The 26,488-nt window shown below is 40.0% G+C and overlaps 1 protein-coding gene across 1 annotated transcript in view; it reads left to right on the top strand.

Annotated features, from left to right (window-relative positions):
- ATP13A4 (ATPase 13A4) overlaps nucleotides 1-26,488 on the top strand; it is a 120,158-nt gene that overhangs the window by 35,195 nt on the left and 58,475 nt on the right. Inside the window, exons 3-8 of the mRNA XM_039230349.1 lie at nucleotides 11,070-11,216; nucleotides 15,781-15,851; nucleotides 15,943-16,023; nucleotides 16,510-16,579; nucleotides 18,072-18,206; nucleotides 22,527-22,596. Of these exons, the coding sequence (XP_039086280.1) occupies nucleotides 11,070-11,216; nucleotides 15,781-15,851; nucleotides 15,943-16,023; nucleotides 16,510-16,579; nucleotides 18,072-18,206; nucleotides 22,527-22,596 (574 nt within the window). The remainder of the gene's footprint in view (nucleotides 1-11,069; nucleotides 11,217-15,780; nucleotides 15,852-15,942; nucleotides 16,024-16,509; nucleotides 16,580-18,071; nucleotides 18,207-22,526; nucleotides 22,597-26,488) is intronic.

Raw genomic sequence — 26,488 nt, 5'->3', positions numbered from 1 at the left:
TGGGTGACTCAGTCATTTGAGCATCTAACTCTTGATTTTCTCTCAGGTCATGATGCCGAGGTTATAGGATCGAGCCTGATGTCAGCGTGGAGCCTCCCTCTGCCCCTCTACCCCATTCATGCATGCTCTTTTATCTTATTTTATTTTACTTTATTTTATTTTATTTATTTTATTAAAGCTTATTTACTTTGAGAGACGGTGAGTGGGGTAGGGGCAGAAACAGAGAGAGAGAGAGAGAGAGAGAGAGAGAGAGAGAGAGAGGAGAGAGAGAATCCCAAGCAGGCGCTGTCTCACATTTTGGCTCAGTCATGACCTGAGCCAAAATCAAGAGTCGAATGCTTAACCAACCAAGCCACCAGGCACCCCGCTCTCTCTTTAAAATAAAATTTAAAAAAGGAAAACAAGTACTAACCAACAGGGAATGGAACAGTTTGGGGTTTGGAGTCAACGCATTTGACCTCTGGTCCCAGCACTTTAGATGGGTTACACCTCAGGTGTGTTACCTAACCTTTTAGTACCTCCATTTCTCTCCACTTGTGAAATAGATTTAGTGAGAGTACCTGTTCTTTCTTGGGTGGGTGTGAGGAGGAAGTGAGGTTTATGTATGTAAAAGCCCTTTGCAAACTGTAAAACACATGATCAAAGACCATTTGCGTGTGTGTGTGTGTGTGTGTGCGTGTTTGTGTGTGTGTGTGTCTGTGTGTGTGTGTGTGCGCGTTTGTGTGTGTGTGTGTGTGTGTGCGCAAGTTATTGCTGAAGCAGCTCCGGGAGCTTGCTGTTCAGAAGAGCCTGTTATTGGCAGGTGCAGCACGTATACTGCCTTGCTTATCTGGATGCTGTGTCCTCCCCTTTCTTAGCCAAGGAACATTCCCGTCCAGGACGGGGAAGGGGTCCATGCCTCGGAATCCCCAGTATTCATCCATACTTAATAAGCTCACCCTTCCTGATCAGCTTCATATATATTGGAAAAAATTTCAAAAGCATTGATGCCTTAGGGACCTGTGTGCCCTCCTCCCCCTCTTCCTTTGTCTCTTTCAAAGCCTTTTAAGCCCCTCCCCCCATTCAACTGGCCTCCACCACTAATCAAAGCAGTCGAAGCCAGCTTCAATCTTGCCTTTTTCATCTTGATTTCAACTTTAATTTTTAATTACCTGCTCTTATGTGTCATTTTAAATGGATTTGCTATGCGAGAGACTCTCCAAATAAATGAGGTTCTAAATTAGTCTTTATGTAATTAGACAAGAACTCAATTATATCCAACAATCTTACTATCTGAGCCTTAGATAAAAATAAGCTTTAGGCACCAATAGCTTAAAAGTGTGCAGCTAGGTTATTTGCATTAAAATGACACCTTAAAATCTTTTACTTGAATTGTATTACCGTAGCTGGACTGTAAGGACTTCTCATTAAGGATGGCTAAGAAGACTCCTACCTGAAAATGTGTTGTATATTTATTTTTCATGTTATTAAGAAATCAGCACTTGGTATTTATCATCAATCTCACACTGGTAAGATTACAGATCATTATCACAGATACTGATTAGGTAGTCATTACTTAACATTAAAAAAAAGGGGGGTGTGATATGCTGACTAAAAGTCTCGGGCACTCAGTTTATTTTCAGTGCCCCATTTCTTATTAGGCACGTCTAAGAGTGAGATTTTTTCCAAAAGGTAAGAGTAATCACACTTTTATTTCATAATTTGAAAACTGCCATTTTATTCATTATTCATCTACTTATGAATTTTAACCAATATCTGTAGGGTTACCACATTTCTATGCAAATAACATGATTTACATTCATTGGCGTTCTGAATTCAGATGCTCCTGATGATTTCCATAGTTTTCATCTTTATTATAATTACAGATGTGTTTTTTTTTCCTTCCCTGTCATATGTCACATGTTGTCAAAGACCCTTGGTGTGCAGAGGAGAACGTGATGATTGGTTATGAGGCTGAGTCTGGCTGTTTCATTTCAGTGTTTTCTTTTTTAAAATTTTTTATTTTTTTAAATGTTTTGTTTATTTCTGAGAGAGAGAGAGAGAGGCAGCGTGAGCAGAGGAAGGTCAAAGAGAGAGGGAGACAGAATCCAAAGCAGGCTCCAGGCTCTGAGCTAGCTGTCAGCACAGAGCCTGACGTGGGGCTTGAACCCACGAACCATGAGATCATGACCTGAGCCGAAGTCGGACACTTAACCAACTGAGCCACCCAGGTGCCCTTCATTTCAGTGTTTTCAACAGGGAGCACTTTCCCTTCAGTTTCCCCTAAAGATGTCAGCGCTAGGGGCTTTCGTTAGAAAACGGAAAATTCTGCAAATCAGCCAGGCCGAGGCATTCGAAGTCCCACCAGCACCACCAGGGTGCTCAGCAGCTACCGGTGCATGTGTCCACGTGTTCTGGCTCCCTTACTCATCTGTCCCTCCTCCTGTGTAACCTGGTCTCTCCAAGCCCATGTGCCTCACAGCAACCCCATTTTCGAAGGGAGCCAGACACGTTTTTTCTAAAAACTCCGAACATTTCTTCTGATATTCTCTATCCTCTTCATTCATTCGGTTATTCGTCCAATCAGTAAACACTTCCTGAGACCCGACCATGTACCAGACATCCTTATGGGTATAGGGAACATAGGCATGAGCAAAGCAGATGGGAATCCATGCCCTGCAGAGTGAAATTCTGGTGAGGAGCCCACTCATACATGCGTGCACACGCACACAGGCACGCTCACACACGTTTTTCTGTAGCGTGAATATAGGAAGTAGGTGTTCTACCTCTGTTTATTAAAATCTACTCATCCCTCAGCCATCTACCACCTTTTCCATTGCTGGTCCATTTTTGGCCTCAGTTCTGGAGGGAATTAATTGCCTTTCCTTCATTTTCTTTTAGCTCTGTATTTTCACCTCAGACTGCTAAAATGCTTTCTGCAATCTGCCCTGTATTAAAATGCTATTCATTTCACATTTTATAAAACAGCATCTTGTTGACAATGTCACAGGATTCCCATAGCAACTCTGGGAAGTGGACATTATCATCTATCTCTATGTTACAGATGAGGGTGTAGAGACCTCCTTTGCAGGCTATTAAGCCTAGTAAATGTCAGCCAGGCTTTCCCTCTCTCCTTCTTTCCCTCCAGAAATGCAAATGTCCATCTGTTAGAAGTGTTACTTAGGAAAGGTTCAAGATTATAGTAGGACTATAAAATAGGGCTCTGACCAAGTCAGAAGAGCCTAAACACCTTCTTGAGTTCCAAAGGATAATGAGTCAAAAGGTAATGGTGGCTGGTAAGGAGGGGCACGTGGGAAATGGTCCAGAAAAAGGGCCTAGTGGGCACAAAGAAATTGCACCTGTCTTCTGACCCTCTAAATCCATTTTCCCCCCACCATGCCACGTTCCTTTTTTATAGTTTTTTCTTTTATTAGATTATAGACTTTTTGAAGGCAGTAACTGTGGCTTACTTTTCATTCCCCGCAGCATCTAGCACATGGCTGCAGCCGGTGCTCAATATTTATTTGATTTGATTAAATGAATTGAATTTAATCTGTAGTAAATGGTCTCATGATTTTTACCAGCACTTTCTTACACAGATGCTAAAGTGAAAGGTCATGGTTGAGAAAGTAAGAGAAGATAGTCTTATGTTTCTTTCAGGTACATGTTCCTCTTCTGAACCTCATTCCCCGAGCGCCCATTTCAATGGTTTTTCCTTAGACATTCAGCCAGAAAGCCCTAGGATTCTGTGGGCTCTCCTATCAAATATGATTCTTTTTTTAATGTTTATTTATTTTGAGGAGAGAGAGCACGCAAGAGAGCAATTGAAGGGGGGTAGAGAGAGAGAGAGGGGAGACAGAGAATACCAAACAGGCTCCTCACTGTGAGCACAGAGCCTTGATGCCGGGCTTGAACTCATTAACCATGAGATCATGACCTGAGCCCAAAATCAAGTCAGACCCTTAACCGACTGAGCCACCCAGGCGCCCCTCAGAAATGATTCTATATCACAACAAATAGTTAAGCCATTATCTTTCATAACACAGGGCTATTTATTTACTTACTTATTAATTTTTTTAGTGTATTCTTTATTCCCCATCACCTATTTCACCCATCTCCCTCTCACCTCCCCTCTAGTAACCATCAGTTTGTTCTCTATCATTAAAAGTGTGTTTCTTGGTTTGTTTCTCTCTCTCTTTTTCCCCCTTTGCTTGTGGTTCTTTTTGTTGTTTGTTTCTTAAATTCCACCTGAGTGAAATCATATGGTATTTGTCTTTCTTTGACTGACTTATTTCACTTAACTTTATACTCTCTAGTTCAACCCATGGTTTGCAAGTGGCAAGATTTCATTCTTTTTATGGCTGAATAATATTCCACTGGGTATGTGTATACATATATATACATGCCACACACACACACACACACACACACACACACATATATGCCACATCTTTATCCATTCATGTATTGATGGACACATGGGCTTTGGCTATAGTAAATAATGCTGCAATAAGCATAGGGGGATATATATCCTTTCGAATTAGTTTTTGGCACCTTTTTCCACCTAATAGTGGAATTACTGGATCATAGGGTAGTTCTATTTTTAAGTTGTTGAAGAATCTCCATACTATTTTCCACAGTGGCTGCACGAGTTTGCATTCCCACCAACAACGTATGAAGGTTCCCCTTCCTCCGCATCCTCACCAACACTTGTTGTTTCTTGTGTTTTTGATTTTAGCCATTCTGACAGGTATGAGATGATATCTCATTGCAGTTTTGATTTGCATTTTTCTGATGATGAGTGATAATGAGCATCTTTTCATGTATCTATGGTCTATCTGGATGTCTTCTTTGAAGAAATGTCTGTTCATGTCTTCTGCCCATTTTTCAATTGGATTTTTTACTTTTTGGGTGTTGAGTTGTACTAATTCTTTATGGATTTTAGGATGAATGTTTTTTTTAAATGTTTATTTTATTTTTGAGAGAGAGAGTTGGGGAGAGGCAGAGAGAGAGGGAGACATAAAATCTGAAGCAGGCCCCAGGCTCTGAGTTGTTTGCACAGAGCTCGAGGCAGGGGCTTGAACCCACAAACCTTGAGATCACGACCTGAGCCAAAGTTGGACACTTGACCAACCGAGCCACCCAGGCGCCCCTTATGTATTTTGGATACTAACCCTTTATTGGATATGTCATTTGCAAATATCTTCTCCCATTCAGCAGGTTGTCTTTTCGTTTTGTTGATTATTTCCTTTGCTGTGCAGAAGCTTTTTATTTTGATGTAGTCCCAATAGTTTCTTTCTGCTTTTATTTCTCTTGCCTCAGGAGACATATCTAGAAAAAATGTTGCTACAGCTAATGTGAGAGAAATTGCTGCCTATGCTCTCTTCTAGGATTTTTATGGTTTCAGGTCTCACATTCGGTTCCTCAATCCATTTTGAGTTTATTTTTGTGTATGATGTCAGAAAGTGGTCCAGTTTCATTCTCTTGCATGTTGCTGTCCAGTTTTCCCAGCACCATTTGAAGAGACTGTCTTACTCATTGCATATTCCTTCATCCTTTGTCGAAGATTAATTGATCATATAATTGTGGGTTTATTTCTGGGTTTTCTATTCTGTCCCATTGATCTATGCATCTATTTTTGTGCCAGTACCATACTGTTTTCATTACTAACACAGGGCCATTAGCATTGTGATTTACAGTTGCATATATGTTTCCTCATTTGGTCTACTCTGGTAGAAATTACTTTTTCCCCATTTACAGAGAGAAGCATAGAGAAGTTCAGAGAAGAGCTCAGGGTCCCATAGCTGTAAGCAGCGAAAGAAAAACTTCTATTGAGAACGGAGCTGGAGTTGGAACTGGAGATCTTTGTATCTCCTGGCCAGTCAGCAGGCTGCACAGAGGCAGTAGTATGAAACAGTTGAAGAGAAGAGTCTGGAGTCTGACTGCCTGGGTTTCATTCCCAGTGTTGCTCTTGACCTACTTTGAGCAATGTGCTAGTTCAGGCTGCCATAATAGCACACCACAGACTGGGTGCCTGAAACAATAGAAAGTTGTTTTCTCGGTTCTGGAAGCTGGAAGTTCAAGATCAAGTTGCTGGCAGGCTTAGTATCTTGTGAGACCTCTGTTCTTGGCTTGCAGATGGCCAGCTGCCTTCTTTCTGTTCTCACGTGGCAGAGAGAGCTGTCTGGTGTCCTCCTCTTCCTATAAGGGTACCAGCCCAATGGGATTAGGATCTCACTCTTAGGATTTCACTTCACCTCAATTACTTCCTAAAAGCCCTGTCTCCAAATGCAGTCACACAGGGCAGTAGGACTTCAACATATGGAATCAGAACATATTAGGCAAGTCACTTACCCTCCACTCTGCCTCCACTTCCTCTTCCTCATATGTTAAAAGGGGCTAACACTAGTACCTGCCTCATTTCCTTGAGATATCAGTGAGAAACACACGTAAGATGCCATGACGAAATCTGGGCCTGGCAAGGAGTCTTTTCATGGGCACTGGTTACTACACACTTTTTCAAACCCATTTTCATTTTTTATTTGTTACTTCCTGCTCCACACTGCATCTCCGATGTTTCAGACAATGAGCCAGCTAACTCACTACTCCTTCTTCCCTCAGAAAATGATCGTTAAAAAAACCAACAAAGCACTCAGTCTTTCCAAAAATGTACGCTGAGTTGTTCAGAGTTTCAACATAGATATAGATATAGCCTTTGCTTTGTCATATAACCCCACTCTTTTGTCCACCCCTCTACCATCCCATCCCCTTTTTTCGTCAACATATTCCAAGAGTACTGAGACAATAATTTTGTGTGAGATTTTTTCAATGCTTAGAACTTTCTTGCTCTATCTTATGACTAAATCCGACACATTCTAGCCAATGTCCACTTTTTCCAGTGACGCAACTTTGGGAATATGAGGTCAGGGTGTCAAGAGCATCAGGGGGTCTGGCCAAGAGTGGGGGAAAGGAAAGAAAAAAAGACCACTTAAATATAGAAAGAATAGTATTTTGCCAAAGTCATGGGCTGTAAAGGCAGCACACTGTTTTAGAAAGAACCTGAGAAATGTAAGTTATTATTACTTCATCCATCCAAAATCCTCTAAGTACTTTGCCTTAGCAAGAAAGTTCATGCTCTTTAGCCTTGCGCCGTATCCATCCACCTCCTAGTGAAAAGTACCGGAGTCCTGGTATCTCTTTGGAACTTTGCAACTGGTTACTTTCCTTCTTCAGGCAAGCTCCGGGGTACATTTTGTGTCACAAACTCCTACACAAGAAGGTGAGCCACGTTGTCATGAACTTAAAGTGGCCAGTACACTACTTTGAATTTCCCACAGAGAAGATGCTTATAACAAAGAGTTGTAAGAAGACAAACAAGGCCACTCGCTTGGTGCTGGAAGAGTTCGCCTGGCATTGCCAAGTTCAGAAAGGGCAAGGCCACAGGAAATCAAAACCTCCCAGGTTTTCCCCCCTGTGTCTTTCTGTCCAGGGCACACAGAGGTCTTCTGTTACATTCAGTTCTTTGACACGTGCTCTTGAGTTATTTTAAATTCTACTCTCAGAAGTCAGCAGGTTAATTCTCTTTTGAGAAAGAGAAGGTAACGCCTGCTCTCTGAGACTTGAGGTGTTAAAAGTCTAGATTTGCCAGGCGAATGGTTTGGATTATTTGCATTACAAAGCAGTTATTTAAAGTGGTAGCTCCTGGGAGGCACTTAAGTCTCTTAAGGATCATTAACTTACTTGAGAGAGCTGGGAAACAGGCGTAAAGTGGAAATAGCCATTTCCAGGTAAAAAATACTTCGGTTTCAGAAGGAAAAATAAATTGGAAGACTCTCAGAGACTCTCCACATTTCCTCCAAGGGAGAATGAGTTCTTATTTACAGAAAGAGCTCAAGAGCAACGTGCTGCAGAAAAGGAGGCCCAGAGCTAGAGGCCAAGGAGCATTTGTTGCACTCAGCTAAGGGTCAGCCCTTGGACCAGGTGCATTATATATTATTGCGTTTAATCCTTCAAGCATCCATGAAATGTGGTATTCTCATCCCCACTTGCCGGAGGCAGAAAATTTAGCTCAGAGAGTTGCCATGATTTTCAAGATCATTCAGGGCTGGGATCGGCTCAGGAAGGAGCCTGTGCTCTTTCCTTTTTGGATAATACCACACTGAGAACTAGGAGAAGTTGATGTTGCCTGGAGTGACCGCCTCACACTGACACGCTTTTCTCTCCATTTCTTTTTTTTTTTTTTAATATTTAGTTATTTTTGAGAGAGATAGAGAGATAGAGCATGAACAGGGGAGGGGAAGAGAGAGACACAGAATCCAAAGCAGGCTCCAGGCTCTGAGTTGTCAGCACAGAGCCCAATGTGGGGTTCGAGCCCATAGACCGCGAGATCATGACTTGAGCCGAAGTCAGAAACTTTACTGACTGAGCCACCCAGGTGTCCCTATTTCTTTGCCCTATTTTTCCTTAAAAAGTTGGGTAGATTTCTTAAAAAATATGAATGGTTTTACAGAGTCTTTAACATAGCAGTAAATAAAAGTCAATATCATTGCCTTACTCTAAGAAAGATCATTGTCTCATTAAAGTATCTTTCCTTAACCTATAGAACTATACTTTTCATTATATAGAATTATGGGTTACAGAGCTTAGGGGTAAGAAATAAACTTAAAGGCACATAGACCCAAACACCTTTGATTTAATTATGGTACAGGCTATATAATAAGATGAAGGCCTATAGATGAATTTTGGTCTCATACTTGCCTAGACTAAGTCATACAGTTGGTGCATCGGATTAGCACAGGCCTCGGAGGGCTTGGGAGTTCCAGTGTTCCTCTTTGCTGTTCCCTTTTTAGGCATTATAAGTCTAGACATCTGTTTGCTGTCACACAGGGCCAAAGGGTGACAGTTTGGTGTTAGGAATCAGATTCTCTGCTGCCAAGAGAGCAGAGATTGTGAGAAACTGGATGCTATTTGTTATATGGTATAGAATTCAAGGTGATTTTCATTCACAAGCCACAGAAGCCATGGACAACTTGTTGAAACGAAGAGGAAGGAGCCAAGATTTAGAGTGGAAAGACCTGGCTTCAGGTCCTGGTTCTTGCTGCTTATACCAGACTGGCCTCGTCTGAATCTCGCTGATGGAGCACCTGGAACATAAATGTTAAATAAACGTTAACTATTTTTATTATTATTTGACATTCACAAGAAACTCACTCATAAAAACATCCTAAGTGGTCAAAGGCAAAGCCCTATAATGGTGAATTATGTCAATGTCAAGATGTGTTCTACGGAATTGTTGCCTATCCTTAGAACATGCCCAAGTTCAGTGGCTCAGTCACTAAAAATGTAGCCATCGTTAGTCATTTTTAGGCTCTGAAGGTAACTCTATGCAAATCTGGTTTAATTTGGCTTAATTATCTTTTTTTTTAAATGAGGGTAAGAGTCAAGTTTACTGGTTTTTAGAATTAATGCATTAACTTTCAAATTTCTATTGTTTCTTTCCTCTCCCTTTCTTCTCCTCTCCCCTCCCTTCTTTTTTCCTTTCCTTCTCTTCTCTCATCTTACCCCCCTTTCCTCCTCACATCCTTTGCCTTGCTTCCCCCTCTTGCTCCTCCACCCTACATCTCTGTCTCTCTCTGTCTCAGTCTCTGTCTGTCTCTCAGAAGCTGTGTTAGGTCTGGCTGAGCACAGATACCCACCAAGCACAGTCCCTGCCCACAGTCCAAGAAGAGTGATAAGGTGGACAGGTAAAGAGGAATGCGATCAGGTAGAATGTGGTAAGAATTTCAAGTACCCTTATAGTTTAGGGGAAAGATCACCCAGAGAAATTGGAGCATTTCTCATATATAAAGTTCGAGCTGGGTCCTACAGGAAGGTTCAAATCTAGCCATCTGGAGGCTTAAAGAGAGTAGAGGAGAATGTGTATTCTAGGCTAAGGAAGCCAAAGGAGCAAAGGCATGGAGAAGGGCTTCTCTGGAGGAGAATCAATGTAAGAGATTAGCTGCAAACAACGAACATATCTCCTCGTCTCTGTCCTTTTGCAGTGTCAGCTGGGACACCCTTCTCAGCAAGCGTGGGTGTGGTGGAGACAAGTCCCAGCTCTGACCTATATTCCTTAGGCATTAAATTGCTTCCCAGGCTGACTTCTCTCACTGTCCTTCCTAGCTCCTGAGGTGTATCAGGCATCCCAGTGGATTTTATGCGTAGCATTTACCCATTCAGATAACAACCACAGTTATTATGGCATCAGTCTCTATGGGGACCATTGTGGTACCTGTTACGTAACCCAGTGCTGCTCACTCTAGTTTTATTCTCTGATGAAGTCAGCAGTGAATGCGAAGGAAGCAGCTGCAGTTAGGGACGCGGGGGAAGGTGTCTCCCCGATCCTACCAGTGCTAACCCTTGACAGTTACCCCTGGGCACCTTCAGTCCCTACATTCTGGTGTGGACAAACATCCACTCATTCTCACTGGGCAGGTCACAGTTCACCACATGGATGGGGATATAAGGGACAATAAAACAGGGTTCCTACCTTCCAGATGGTCTAGAAGAACGGGGAGAATACAAGACAGAAAGTGATTAGGAGCACAAGAGAGGGACAGTTAGGATCTTTTGGAGTGAGTATAGTGATAGCCCCTCCTTCCCCCTGGAAGAGGTAGAATTGAAGGTAAGCCTGGAATCCCTGGGATGGTCTAATTGACCCGGTGTCCTCAACCTCAGGGACCTACAGAAACCCTTTTGAGTGCTTGTTTGTGATGTTTTGCCTCTGGCTGTGGCCTCAGGGATTTGAAGGTAATAGCAAAAAAAAAAAAAAAAAAAAAAAAGGCTCTTTTCTGAGAATTTACCTCCCTGCTCTCAAGTTTTGCTATATATGCCATTGCCTCATATTCATACCCAGATCCCTCAATAAATGACCACAGGCTTTTTCCTTCAAGGCTTTATATCTCCCAGCTCTCATGGGCATACAACTTTGTGCAGAATGTTTATTAAGTCCATAAACTTACAGGATTATATGAAAGTGAGGTGTCTCAGGTTGGATTTTAGCCTGATGAGTTCTCGCTACCTCATGGGGGTTTTGGTGTCTATTTCCTCAGGATGAATTCCACACTTACTCGTGGAAAAAGGTAATGTGGATCTACCTGTCATCATTAAACAGCACGTTTGGTGTCACTCCTGACCAGCCTCTCATCACAGATGAGGAGGACATCATAAATAAAGCCATCAGAAAGCCAGACCTAAAGGTTAGTACATTTATGCTAACTGCTAATGCTGAAGAAATTGAATTCTCTCCCCAAGATGTAAGATTAAGTTCAGATCCTCCATCACACCAATCCTCGACAGTATACACAGAACATTATAAGGAACATGTACTTTCGAGCTGGACAAAACTGAGTTCAAATCTCAGCTTTATCCTTCTAAACTGTAGAGCCTTGGTTCTGTTACTAAACTCTTTCAAACTTCTGTTTCCTCATGTATAAGATGATGATGTTAATGCCTACCTCTAATACTCATTGACGGCATTCAATAAATTAAAGGCCACAAAGATCATTACAGTGGGAAGTACATAGTAGATACCTAGTACACGTTAGCTCTGAGTAGAATCAAGCCCTCTGTATGATAATCTATGAAACAAGGTTTCTTTTATAGTAAAGATGATCACCCAGAAACATTCCAGGGACTTCCTGATGTCTGCAGAATGAACTCATTTTGAGTTCTGTCATTCAAATGTGTTTGGGTTACTCCCTCTTCTCCATTTTAAATTAGTACTAGTTGGATTTATGGCTGGTTAACATTCATATTAAAAACGGATTTTATAAGAGAGACTGTTTATCTCTGAAGTTTATGTGTGTGTGGACAGCTGTTTAGATTAGCTTTATGAGCTCAAGGTCAGTTTCTTAAACTAATAAAACTCGATTGCTAAGCAGTTTCTCTATTGTCAATTGTTATCACCCGGCCATCTTAACTGCCCAAACAGACAAAAACAAAAGAGGTCAAACACCTTCAACCAACAGATTGCATGATCTGTCAGGGGGTCATTCACCTGGAAAAGTGGGCATCCCAATTCAACCTTAGGGACCTGCCCTCCCATGATTATTGACCTCCATCTTCTTTAATAAGTGGACAAAACGATGAAGAAATGCTCAAATAAACACAATGTAAAGAAGGGGCAGAGGTCTTGAAATGGAAACGTCTGGCAGCAGGATGGTATCTTCATTTACCAGCATGTGGCTTACAGGGTTGGGCTAATTACTTTCTCTCTGAGCCTGGAGCTTCTTATTTCTAAAATGAGAGCAATAACCCTTTCTGCGCCTGTTCCTCAGGCTGTGGTACACCTAAGATGAGAAGATGGACACTAAGGTGATTTGTGAACTGTGATGTGCTGCTTTTGTAAAGGACTGAAACTCTCCTTGAACATGGAGGAGAAGCTGTGGGCTTCAGCCTTGACAATACTGATGGCGAAGGCCAAAAGGGCAACAAGACCAAATGATAACCATTCAGGCCATTCAGGGAGAGTTTGGAGATCTGCTCGGTCAGGTTTATAAAGGCAGGCCACGAAGAGCCTAAGTATTATCATGGGATTGCGTGCAAAACTAAAACCCAGTGCTTAACCTGTTAAACAGGACGCTCTCACAACGTGTTCCAACAAGAAATGAGGCGCGGGAAGCCTGGGGAGGGGCAGGCGTCCTGGTTCGGAGCAGAAAGCTGAAAATCACCCCACCACACAACCCTGACGTCCTCATTACAATTTCCTGTTCTGAAGTCCTAGGAAGTGGGCAAATAAACTCCATCCCATGCAAATACTGTGCCATATATCCTCTTATCCAGTGTCCAGAGCCTCTGAAGGTGATGAGGGAAGCAGAGAAACTCCAGGCACAGATGATTCCTGCTAGGGGGATTTTTAAGATAGTTTGAAAGGTCTCTGATGGGGTCGTTCTTCTCACTCTGTGAGGAATGGCCTCAAGAACTTACCGGGGAGGGGGGGCAACTGGGTGGCTCAGTTGGTTAAGCACCTGACTCTTGGTTTCAGTTCAGGTCATGATCTCACAGTTCCTGAGTTCGAGCCCCACGCACGTCCGGCTCTGCACCGACAGCACAAAGCGTGCTTGCAATTCTCTCCTTCCCCCCCCTCTCTCTCTTTGCCTTCCTCACTCATGCTTGTGCTCTCTCTCTTCCTCCAAATAAATAAATAAACTTTTTTTTGAAAGAAAAAAAAAGAAATTATCAGGAGGTAATGGAGTCTTCTATTTTCTGGCCCGAGGCAAAACTTATCAGGAACCTCTTTATTCCTCATTACGACTGCCTTCATCTGCTGATGTTTTGTGTCTGTTATGTTTTCTAAGCTTCACAATCTCAGTCTGTGCTGTCACATCCTCTGGTTTTAGGTTCTCTGATTGAGCAGGGCCCTCGCATTCTCCTATAGTGTGTCCTTTAAAAATGTTCTAACCCAGATTTGTGAACCTATAGAATGAACAAAGGAGGCACCCTGCACTTGATGCAGCTTGAATCCTGGCAGCTATGGGATTTTTCAGATCTTCTTCTGAGACTAGTTTGAACATTCTATCCTTTGAGAGACTGGACTTTGGAGCCAGTTGGGCTTGAGTTCAAATTTGACTCCTGCTTGATAGGGGCCATCTTGGGCAAAAGACTTAATGTGAACTTCAGGGCTGAAATGAAGGTGAAAATAATATCTGTCTACCAGAGGATGATGAAAAAGACTAAAGAGGATGTGTGAAAAGCCCCCATGTACTCAATAAGCTGTGACTACAGTCCAGCTCTGTTTGCAAAGTTGCAGGGACTGAACAAAACAGGCAGGTGTGAGACAGGAAACGTGAGGTTGCGAGGTGGACCGTGACAGCAAGTCTCCTTCAGACACTGTTTCCTGTCTCCAGCTTGCAGCTTGTGAAAGAACAATTGCTCCCAATGGCAGTGCACTCCAAGTTTAGACTGAAAATCAATTGGAAAATAGGATTTATTTTTTTAAGTTACTTTGCAACCAATCTCGTTGAAATATATCCATTCTGTAAAATAAAATATACAGTATTCAATGCTTTTATTGAGTAACTATGAATATGTGCGTGCGTGTGCATGCACGTGCACGTTCGTGTACACATACATATATTTATTGAATAGAATTAAGATTGATTTGATGTATCCCGGGCTTGGAACTTAGGGATTTTACCTCTATTTCTAGTTGTCCTGTGGTTGTACAAAGCATTCATTCACTTATTTACCAACACACATGTATTGAACACTTATTAGGTTTCAGCTGTACACTCTTCTCAGTTCTAGAATTTATCTAATGATTATACTGATGCACTCTTCTTAGGAATAGAACATACCCAGAAGAGCGCACTGGAAATTAGAGATAATCTGCTCAATTGCCTCAATTTATTCATGGGGAAACTAAGGTGCAGAGAAATTTACTTGAGTTTCTCAAGGACACAATTATCAGAGTAACTATAAAAGGAAGACACTGTAGGGGACAGCTGGGTGGCTCAGTTGGTTAAGCGACTGACTTTGGCTCAGGTCATGATCTCACAGTTTGTGGGTTCAAGCCCTGCCTTGGGCTCTGTGCTGACAGCTCAGAGCCTGGAGCCTGCTTCCAATTCTGTCTCCCTCTCCCTCTGCCCCTCCCCCTGCTTGCAGTCTGCCTCTCTCTCAAAAATAAATAAACATTAAAAAAATAAAATAAAAGGAACACACGGTTTCTCAACTTTGGCTGCACAGTAGAACTCTCTGCGGAAATTTAAAAATATTTATGCCCAGGTTGCACCCCAGACAAGTGAAGTCAGAATCTCTTGGGGGTGAGACCCTGGCATTAGTACTTTTTTTAAAGCTTCCAGTTAATTTCAACGGGCAAAATGAGGTTATAACCATTGTTCCATAACAATATGGCATTGTATCTCCTCGTGCTCAGGCCACCAGCTAATGGAAATTCAGATTCACATATAAAGTTGCTTCAAGAATCAGAAACAGGAGGGCATCATTGCCATAAGCATTAACCTTACCTTTCCTTTTCACTGCTGACATCAGACGCTCATGTCCTGGAATACATTTTCTTGCAATAACCTCCCGACTCTTCTAGAAACTGCTGCTAGCCTAATCCTTTTCACTGTCTCTTCTGTAGTTTTCTCTGAAAAGTCCATTGCCCACAGACAAAGTCCTAGATACTTCACCCTAGCATTTGAGACTTGACACTCTCATCTTTATTTATCTTTCCAACCTCATTCTCCAGTCTGCAGTCAAGTAGACCCACTCATTTGCCCCTCCTCACAACTGACTTGTGCAAAATCTCTTTGACATGACCTCTTTCCTTCTCATCTGAGCAAAAGTCTTTCAGTCCTTCAAGGGGCAGCTTGGATGCCATCACTGCCATGATGCCTTCGGTCATCTGCTCTCTCTATATTTCTACAGTATTTCGATACTATACATTTTACATGATTATATTTTTATTTCTTTGACATGTATATATTTGACTGTCTGGTATAGTTTTCACTTTTGTAACATATTTTCTTCCTTTGTTAGGTTATCAATAACCTAGTGGAATGCAGAGATGGAGTTTTACTCATATACTTACCTGTATAGTAAGCCCACGTGTGATACACGTCTACTGAATGAAAACTTCTAAGTAAGAATGCCAGTTGTGTAGCAGGGAAAGTTGCAGTAAGTTAGGAAAGGATAACCTTTAAAAGTTATATTAGAACTCTATTTTTGCCTTCTTCCAAGGTGTTTCTTTAGCCACCGAACTGCTGTGTATTTACTGACCCCAAAACTAGAGACTTTCTTAGTACTTTTCTTTTGCAGGTGAGATGTATAAAAGTGCAGAAAATAAGATATGTTTGGAACAACCTAGAAGGACAGTTCCAGAAAATTGGGTAAGTGGTTTCAGCACTTTCATCCAAAAGAGAGAGACTTATTGCAAAAATATTATTTCTAAATAGGTCTTTCTCATTATTATTCTTTTAGTTCTTTGGAAGACTGGCTCAGTTCTGCCAAGATACATCTCAAATTCGGATCAGGTCTAACAAGAGAAGAGCAAGAGATTCGGTACGATGCCTACTGTTTTCTACATCAGCTCAAAAGGATCGTTGCCATTAGACCAATAGAGAGCCTAGCATATCATTATCTTAGCTGGTCAATATCAGGAAGCTTTGTAATGGTCTATTCAGTATTGTTAAATTAAATGCATCCACAGAGCCACAGTTGGGGACAGAGGTGAGAGAGTGCCAATCTGGAAACTACTTGAACGAGGCAATGACTAATATTAAATACCCAAGTTGCCATGAGGAAAATATTTAGACCTCAGGAAGAATCTAATTCAGTAGATGCAACATGATCATGTTTCTTGCTTTTGCCCTTGGGATCCTCCGCCCTCCCTTCCTCAGTTATTTCGAGAAAGATGGGGATATTATGCAGCAAGGGAGGCTTACCTTGACTGTAAGAAAGTGAATAGGCCTTTTTTTTTTGAATGAGTGAAAAATGAGGTTCATTTTTATTATTTGCAACTGACTGATCTATGATCTCTCCCGGTAGGAGGTTAATATGCGGGCCTAATACTATCGATGTTGAAATCACTCCAATTTGGAAACTACTCATCAAAGAGGTAATCAGGACTTACTCTTGGTGCCGAATAGAAATAAAGAAGTTTAGTTCTAGTCAAACAATCAGGAATGCTACTTGCTAATAAGTAACTGTAATTTGTGATATTTTAAAATACAAAGTATAGTTTCTTCATATCTCTTTCCTACTCTTTTTCTGAGAGACCATCTTTTGCACACGTTGCCTGGCAAGGTATAAGATCCGACGATGTGTCTACTTATCCTTTAATAATCGGGTGAACCTATTTTCTTCTCTTTCTTTCCTTTTTAATCCTCTGTTTCTTAGCCTTTCTCAACTTTGTGAAACTACAATAAAAATTTAAAAACTCAAGACATTTCTTATGGGCAACATATACAATTTCCTCAGCATCTAAAATTATAGGAAGAAAAGCATTAGCTTGGCCTTATTAGTTCTCTTGATCTCAGTGTTTGTGTGGGAGGAAAAAAAAGGACTTGACCATCATTTTAGAAGTTAAATTTTTCCTCTTTGAGTCTACCACTGAGCTAATTTTTCATTTTGCAGTGATTATTATGAAACTATAACCATACCACTGTACTCGGGGTCTTTTTCTGAACTCCACTTCTACTCCCACTTGCTTCTAAAAAAACCATAGAAAACTAAAGGTATTTTCTCAATATTTCTAGTAAGAAAGGAAGCAAAAGAAGCTGATAGGAAATGTTTCTGTGTGCTCCTTTCCTCACCAGAGGCAAAGATTACCGTTCCCATCGTAGACAGATGGAAATCAACTAGAACGCATTTAAATAAGGGTGCAAAATGTCTTGTTTGCGCTAGACTCTACCTTCTTCTACAGTGTTCTAGATGTTCATGGACAGTTTCCCAGTTTCAGCATGGCTCTCTACTTATGAGCAAATGTAGTCTTCAAGTTATCCATAAATCTAAGGTACTTTGATGGCTTTGAAGATGGCAGATAGTGTTTCCTCGGGAGGAACAACAGACTCCAGAGCATTTTAACTCTGTAAACCTGAACTAATACCTCACCCTTCTGAAGGCCAGTACATATGAACTGGACCTGATAATATCCACACCCTACACCCTTGTGATGGTCATCATGAGGACCCATGAGACACTACTTTGTAAATGATAAGGTGCAGCAGTGATTAAAAGTAAGTGCTCCAGGGTTCAAGCCCTATTCTGTGATTGTTGCAGCTGGGTGACCTTCAGCAAGTTTCTCAAGAATCTCACTGCTCAGATCTTAAGATCTGAGGCTCAGCTTCTCCATCTTTGAAATGGAGATAAGTAATAGCTTCTGGGTAATAAGGTAATTATGGTAATTAAATGAGAAAATTCAGGTAAACTTGCTATGCACTGTGTCTGGCACATGACAATTGCTGAATAAATATAATAAGAATGAGAATATTGTGTGGGGTGTTTGATGTCACAGAGATGCTTAGGAAAGCGAATGAGAATAGTCAATGAATAGCTCAGTGTAAAGACTAAATACCCTCCTTGTCTTCCTTTTTTGTGTCTGCCAACAGGTTTTAAACCCATTTTACATATTTCAACTCTTCAGTGTCTGCTTGTGGTTTAGTGAAGACTATAAGGAATATGCTCTTGCCATCATAATCATGTCCGTCATGTCCATAGCTTTGACGGTATATGATCTCAGAGAGGTGAGTTTTTTTTGCTATCCATCTTGTGGCCACTGAAAGGGGCCAGTAGGAACTCCATTGAAATGTTGTTAGAAAGAAGACTCAGGAAATCGCCATTGCCCACTCCGCAATAAACGAGACCAAGTTGGTAAATATCGAGCACAAATATTGGTATTGAAAAGTGTTAGTCCTTTTCCTTCCATTACATCCCGATTCCTAACCTTCCAAATTATTTTTTCTCCTCTCTTAAGTTTACTCAGGCTGATCAGTCAGAGGAATTTACAAATCTCTATGAATGGTGAAGAAGTGAAAAGATATGTACAGAGAATACTGTGGGATCTTGAAGAGGGTGGAAGGTGGAAGTGTCTCTTTAATAATGACTCTTTGCCCTCTCCGGTTGGTCGGTACTTATTTGCCAAAGCCTGAGTCCAACTCTTGGCTTTCTTTTTGCCCACACCAGGGGATCTAGGTGCTGTTGGGAAAAAGTCATGTAAAACAGATTGGTTGATCACACTCTAAGTCCATGTATTCCATCTTCATTTGGGCAAGCTTTCTGTATGTCCCTGGTGAATGTACTCTCCCATTCTCAAAATTAAGAATTCAACCCAACTATCTCTCCATGATAGAGATCTCATATTCATCTCATATTCCACTTCTCCTCTAATTCAGCAGATAATCTCAACACTTGTTCCACAAAGAAGATAGAAGCTAGGAGACAGGAATTTGCTCAACTCCTCACTCTCCAACTGTCAAATGACCCTGTTTCCACCTCCCTCCCATGATAGAGGACAAAGGGCCCTCTGCCAGTGCTTGCCATAGCATTCTCTCCCACCGGCTCAGGGTGTTGTGTGGTCATTGAATGACCTCCTCACTCCCTCCCCTAAGGGCCTTCTGGTTAGCATGTAAATGTGCTCCAGTGAGGAAACAATCATTTCTTTTGACCCTGCTTCTGCCTTTAGCTACTACTCTACCTGTCTTCTTCCTTTTACAGCAAAACTTCTTTATGCATGCTCTCATCACTTATTCATCTCCTGGTCTCTTCTCACTGTATTGACCTGATTTCCTCTCTTGTGACTCCATTAGAGAACTCTTGTTAAGGTCACCACTATAATGTTAAGGCCATTGGTGGTTATAATTCCTTTTTTAGGGGCACCTGGAGTGGCTCAGTCAGTTGGGCATCTGACTCTTGATTTCAGCTTGGTTCATGATGGGACTGAGCCCCATGTTGGACTTTGCGCTGGGTGTGGAGCCTGCTTGGGGTTCTCTCTCTCCCTCTCTCTCTCTGCCCTTCCCCTGATCACATTCTCCCTCTCTCTCAAAATAAATAAATAAACTTTTTAAAATGAAAACTAAAAAAATTCTTTTCTTAAACTAGTTATTTTTTTTTAATAGTAATATATGGACATGATTTTTTAAAAGTTCAAATAGAACACAAATAAAAAGTAAATATCCCTCCCACTTTGGATCTCCCAGTGTCCAGGTTCCCTCTCCAAAGACATCTACTGGGATCAGATGTTTTATAACCTTGAGCAGTATTAAACACATATGCACTAATTTGTTTCACACAAGCGGAAATACACTATGTACACTGTGTGCACTTGCATTTTTCACTTAATCTATCCTCATATCTTTTCATGTCTGCACAAATATGTTCTCTAGATATACCCTAATTTTTTAAAGCAGTCTTAATGTTGATGGATAGTTAGATTGCTTCTAGTCTTTTGCTATTAAAACAATGACAATTCTCGCACGTGTATCTTTTCACACTTCCACATATATATGTGTTTATAAATATGTATAAATTATAAGTATATGTAATTTATATTACATATAAATATTGATATAAAAGTTCATATGTGTGTGCTTATATATATTGATATGGAGGCATACAATTTTTATATGTGAAATTACTTAATTATAAACTAGGTATATTATTTTCATAGACATTATCAAAATGCATCTTAAACAAGTAATACTAATTTACACTCCTCCCAACAGTAGATGAGTGTTGGCTTCCCTTATCTTTGCCAATATAAGTGAAAATAGAATCACATAACTTCAACAGCATGTTTTGCATTACAAGTTGAGCTCTAGCTCATGTCCTCAGCTATTTGTATTTTCTTTCACTGTGAACTGTATTTGTGTCCTTCATTAATTTTTATTGGACTGTTGGTCTTTTGTTTGATGATTTCATGGTTCCCCTCCCACAGTGGACACTTTTTTTTTTTTTTCCACCCTGAAGCCTTTCCTAAACCTCTCAGTTGCATTTGATAGCTAACTGGCCCATTGCTTCTTTTTGAAGTGCTCTTTCCCTTCGACTTCAGGGACAACACTCTCCATCCTCTCTAGTTGCTCATTTTCAATCACTTTTTATAGTTTATCTTCCTCTCCCTGGCCTTTTGTGGGGGAGACAGTGTCTCAAAAGCAAAACAATATGCAAATTATACAGTGTATACTCTACCTCATACACAATGTATGTTCTATCTTTCTCTTCCCTTCCACTTGTACAATCACATTTCTTAGTTCCTTGTGTTTTCTTCCAAAAAAGTTTTTAGGCAAATCAAGGAAATGCAAATAGATGTACTTTGTTTTTTTCTTTCTTTCTTATGGAAAAGATAACATCATTATATAATTTCCTATCTTGCTTTATTTTTATTCATAATATATGGCTTAATGGCCTTTTCATGTGAGTATATTGAGTCTTCATTATTCTGATAGCTGTATATACTAATGAATTCTAAAATGACTTTCAAATTTATGTATATTTCCAGTCCAAGTATTTCTTTTGGGGTTGAGGCTTATAAATTCAACAACCTATTTGATTCAAAGTCACTTACTTAGGAAAGCTTTCTGTTGTTGCTTCTATTGGCTGTATATGCTCCAAAGGCACATTTTTTTTCTTATTATTGATTGTAATGATACATTTATGTTTGTGGTTATTTGACTAAATATATTTCTCCCAGTGGGATGTAAATTCCTTGTTAGTAAGAACTATGTCTTTTTTTTTTTTTTGGACCATTCTATCCGTACCTCTTAGCATAGTCCCTAGCACAGAAAGTTTGTTTAATAAATGTTGAGTGAATGCAAAAATGAATAAAAGCATAAGTTAATAGCAGAACACTCTTTCACCTTGTATTACTCTATTAATCATTCTTAGGACATATTAATCAGATTTATAAATGATTTATGCTAGGAGGTTTAGGGGGTATCATAAATGGCAAAATCAGAACCAAAAAAAAGTGAATACACTAAATGATTAGGAGTTTTAACCCCTAGTGGGGCGCCTGGGTGGCTCAGTCAGTTAAGCATCCAACTTCGGCTCAGGTCATGATCTTGCAGTTCGTGGGTTTGAGCCCCGCATCGGGCTCTGTGCTGACAGCTCAGAGCCTGGAACCTGCTTCAGATTCTGTGTCTCCCTCTCTCTCTGACCCTCACCTGCTCACGCTGTCTCTCTTTCTCTCAGAAATAAATAAAAACATTTTTTTAAAAAAAAAGGATTTTTAACCCCTAGAACCAGATAGGTCTTTTATATACAGTAGTTACTTTTCTTTTCTTTTTTTTAATGTTTATTCACTTTTGAAAGAGAGAGAGATAGAGCATGGGTGGGGCTGGGACAAAGAGAGCGGGAGACACAGAATCTGAAGCAGGCTCCAGGCTCTAAGCTGTCAGCACAGAGCCCAATGCAGGTCTCAAACCCACGAACTGCGAGACCATGACCGGAGCTGAAGTTGGATGCTTAACTGACTGAGCCACCCAGGCCCTCCTCTTTTACACAAGAGTTTCTTAATAAATGTGAAATCAAATGTAATTTTATTGTATATTTCCTTTATATCCTCTTATTGATTGACTCTCAAAGTCCTGTGTATTTCATATATGAAAACAACATATACAAAGAGGAAATAGTAGGCACCACTAAAACTCTTACAAAGTTATAGATTAAGAACACTGATGTGGGATAACTCAAAACTGAAATAACACTTCTCAAAGCTATTTAGGTATGAACATATATCTTGAATGATTAAAGTTCTTGATGTTCTCTACTGAAAGAACTAAACACAAATGTATGGTCATCAAAAACTACTTTGAGTGAACAGAGCGTGCTGGGAAATTTCTTTCTATCAAAGAACACATGCTTCTTACTGCTGGTGAACAGCACAGCAAGTTGGATGACTTTTCAGGTGACTAATGGGCTACTTAGTCTTTCATTTTTAGCCAGTGCATTCAGCTGGGAACAAGTCCGTGCTCTGTCTTTAAAGAGACTAGCACTTTACTGAATTAATACCTGGGACTTACCCTCCAATAGAGAAGCCTTTTTTTCCATTTTCCTTTCTTCTTTTTCAGCAATCTGTAAAGCTCCACCATCTAGTTGAGTCACATAATAGCATTACAGTCGCCGTATGTGGGAGAAAAGGTAAGTCTGATTATTTTAGATCAATGTGTTGTGCACAAGGAATCAAAACAGGATTTAAACTTGTTTTAAACTGATTGTTTCTACTACTTTCCTCTTCATATGCGGGCTTTTTTTCTGGTACGTTTACTTAAAGGAATGAGGGACTTGAGACATCTTCACCTTAAAAAGAACTTTACTGAAGTAAAATTGACATACAATAAACTGAATATATTTAGAGTGTACAATTTGATAGATTTCGACTTATGTACATCTGTGTAACTATCACCTCAATAAAGGTAATGACTACCCACTACCCCCAAAAGTCACCTCCTGTCTGTTTATAATCATCCCTTCCAACCTCTCTCTACCCATCCCCAGCCTCAGGCAACTGCTTTGCATGTTTAGAATTTTATACAGGGGTGCCTGGGCTGCTCAGTGGGCTGAGTGTCCTACTTCAGCTCAGGTCATGACCTTGCAGTTTGTGAGTCTGAGTCCCCCATCGGGCTCTGTGCTGACAGCTCAGAGCCTGGAGCCTGCTCCGGAGTCTGTGTCTCCCTGTCTCTCTGCCCCTCCCTCACTCATGCTCTGTCTCTCAAAAATAAATAAATATTAAAAAAAGAAAACACTAATTGTGGAATGGCTGGGTCATATGGCAGGTAAGTGTTTAACTTTTTAAGAAACTGCAAAATTGTTTTAGAAACTGTTTATACCATTTTACGTTCTTGCCAGTGGTGTATGAGGATTGCAGTTGCTCCCTATTCTTGTCCACACTTGGTATGCTCAGTCTTTTTAATTTTAGCCATTTTTCAGCATGTGTGTAATAGTATCTCACTGTAATTTAAATCTGCATTTCCCCAACGACTAATGGCACTGACTGCCTTTTCAAGTGTTTATTTTCTACATATATATCTTCTTTGGTGAAGTTAAGATTTTGTGCCACTAGATTGACTTTTATTTTTATTTATTAAAAAATTTTTTAAGTTTATTTATTTTGAGAGAGACAGAGGCAGCATGAGCAGGAGAGGAGCAGAGAGAGAGAGAGAAAGAGAGAGAGAGAACCCCAAGCAGGTTCCGCAATGTCAGTGCAGAGCCTGATGCCAGGCTCAAACCCGCAAAACCATGAGGTCATGACCTGAGCCAAAACCGAATGTTGTACGCTTAACCAACTGAGCCACCCAGGTGCCCCTAGATTGATTTTTATTGACTTTTGAGAGTTCTTTCTACATTCTGAATGCAAATCTTTTATCACAAAGATGATTTGCAAATATCCTTTTCTCACTTGAGGACTTAGCTTTTCATCTCTTTACAGTGTCTCCCAAAGGGTGGATATTTCTACTTTTGTTAAAGTCTAGTTTATCAAATTTTCCTTTTTGAATCATGCTCTTTGTATCATATCTGAGAAATCTTTGTCTAATCCAAGGTTATCAAGTTTTTCTGTGGTTCCCTAATGTAAATAAGTGCTTAATACATAAGTTCTTAATGAATATCTACTTACTAAATTGATGTGAGATTTTTTTTGAGATTTGAAAACACATATTTATAACAATACAATGGGAAATATTGGTTATTTTCTTTATAGAATGAGAAATCCTTCACAAAATGAAGGATTGCCTTCCTTGGAAATCCTACTCATTTGGGAAATTTGTTAAAGGCTAGGGTAGATTGAACAGATTTAACAATATTTAACAACTGTGTTGCGTAAGAAGTTGGGGAGTACAAGTAGGAGATTTTCATAAAGGAGTGAATAGTGCATTTCATCCCAAAATGATTCATAGTTTTCAAAATGGAATAGTAACTATGAATATAACCTAGTGGCTATAACTCTAGTGTTTCTTTATCCAACCCTTATGAACATATCTGGTTCTCAGGAGAAGAGAGGGCTATAATTCACAACTACAATACCTATTTTTCTATCACACAAATGAGCAAACAAAAAGCTACAAAATTTGTAGCCCAAGCAGAGAGGATTTAGATCCCAGGAGCATAATGTTACAGAGAAGACAGAGAGATGCCCCCTCTCACACTTTATCTCAGACCTGCAGGAAATAGGGTTCTTTACAAAAAAGGAAATGTCCTGCATGAGAGAGAAAAAAACCACATTCAGATTAAGTGTCATGTTTTAGTTTTAACAATTGGTAGCAAAAACCAAGCTGTTTGCTTAGCTTTATTTACTTACGGTGGCTAAGAGTTTGGAGTTGCTGCTGGGAAATTGGGTGCTTAGCTGGGTTTGTAACCAAATTAGCTTTGGTGAGTGGAAGACCATGTTTCTGAACTCACAAATAATCCACAACACCACCGCTATATTCTTTTTATGAGACTATTGGTGAAGTCCTTGGTGGCTAGCTGATATCCGTGAGTGTCTTGGTTTTGTTTTGTTTTTGTTTTTCTCCAGGTATAAAAGGCCTCCTCCAGACTAGATATCATTAATGAGGCTTCTAATGGACAAATATACTTGTAATCTTTCAGGACAATCCCTTTCTTCCTACTGCAAATTAGCATAGATCTGGTCTTCTAGTTATTTTTCCTTTTAGACACAATAGAAAAATTAATGTAATAAGTAAAGTTCTGCCCACTGTGAAGGTTTTCTTCTTCACAGTCATTCTGGGACCCTTTTAAGCCAGGATCTAAAACCATGAAATATTTGGGATTCTTTCTTGTCTGTTAATGATTGCAAAAAAAACTTGAGCTGAGGTCTTTGATGTACATTGAGGAAGAGACAACAGAATGATACAATTGGGGAGACGTGTTGGGAGATGAGAAAAATGTTCTTGAAATTCACTTGGATTTTAAAAATCTGTTTGGGTCTTATTTTGTTTATAACTCTTCTACTTGATAATTGAATATTGTTGGGAACTCTTGATTTCTGTGGTCAGTAGTATCAGGTAATGTTAAATTCATGAGAGACAGGTAAAGTCTCCTAATTTCTTGAAAGCCAAGGCTGGTTTTTAGTCTCCCTCAGAGATTTAAAGCAAAAAACAAAGAAAGAAACAAAAACTACATTGGATTCTAGAATGTTTGTTGTAGGTCTCACATTTAGCTTTATATTATATTTTGAGGGTTTTTTTTTAATTGAAGTTCTTTTTTTTTTCTACAAATAGACATTCAAATGTTCCAATATCATTTGTTGAAAAAACTATCCTTCCTTTACTGAGTTGCCTTTGCATGTTGGCCAAAAGTCAGTTGCTCACACACAGGTGGACCTGTTTCTAGACTTCCCATTCTATTCTACTACTCTATCTACCTGTCTTTATACCAATGCCACAACATAGCTTTATAATCTTGAAGTAACAGAATGTAGTCTTCTAACTTTGTTCTTCTTTTTCAGAGTTGCTTTGATGACATTGGGCCCTTTGCATTTTCATATGACTGTTATAATCAACCTGTCAATTTCTAACAAGAACAACATGATGAAATTTTTATTGAGATTGTGTTAAATCTGTAGATCAATTTCTGAAAAATTGACATATTAATAAATTTGGGTCTTCTGATCTATGAACATAGTATGTCTCTCCATTTTTTAAATTTTGGTTAATTTGGTCTTTGATTTCTCTCAGCAGTATTTCACAGTTTTTGGTGTATGGGTCTTACACATTCTCTCTGAGATGTATTCCTAAATATTCCATGATTTTGATGCTCTTGTGAATGATATTTTTAAAGGTAACTATACAATTGTTCATTTGCCAGTAGTTTCCTCAAATGTATGTGATGATTCATCTCTATACACTCTCATGTCTGTATTCTGAACTCAGAGAGACCTCTGGATTTTGTCTGGTTTCCTCCTCCCTGCACAGTGGCCTGGGAACTCTCTAAAGGCAATAAGCTAAGCAATTATAAGGCACCTTCACTTGTTTCCTGTCTTTTGTTGCTTATTTTCAGTGCCCCAAACCATTGTTTCACATATTTTGTATGGGTT

Source organism: Hyaena hyaena, unplaced genomic scaffold (genome assembly GCF_003009895.1).
Source record: "Hyaena hyaena isolate Hyena2069 unplaced genomic scaffold, ASM300989v1 scaffold_45, whole genome shotgun sequence".
Taxonomy (NCBI): domain Eukaryota; kingdom Metazoa; phylum Chordata; class Mammalia; order Carnivora; family Hyaenidae; genus Hyaena; species Hyaena hyaena.
This window is presented reverse-complemented; position numbering and strand designations above follow the sequence as displayed.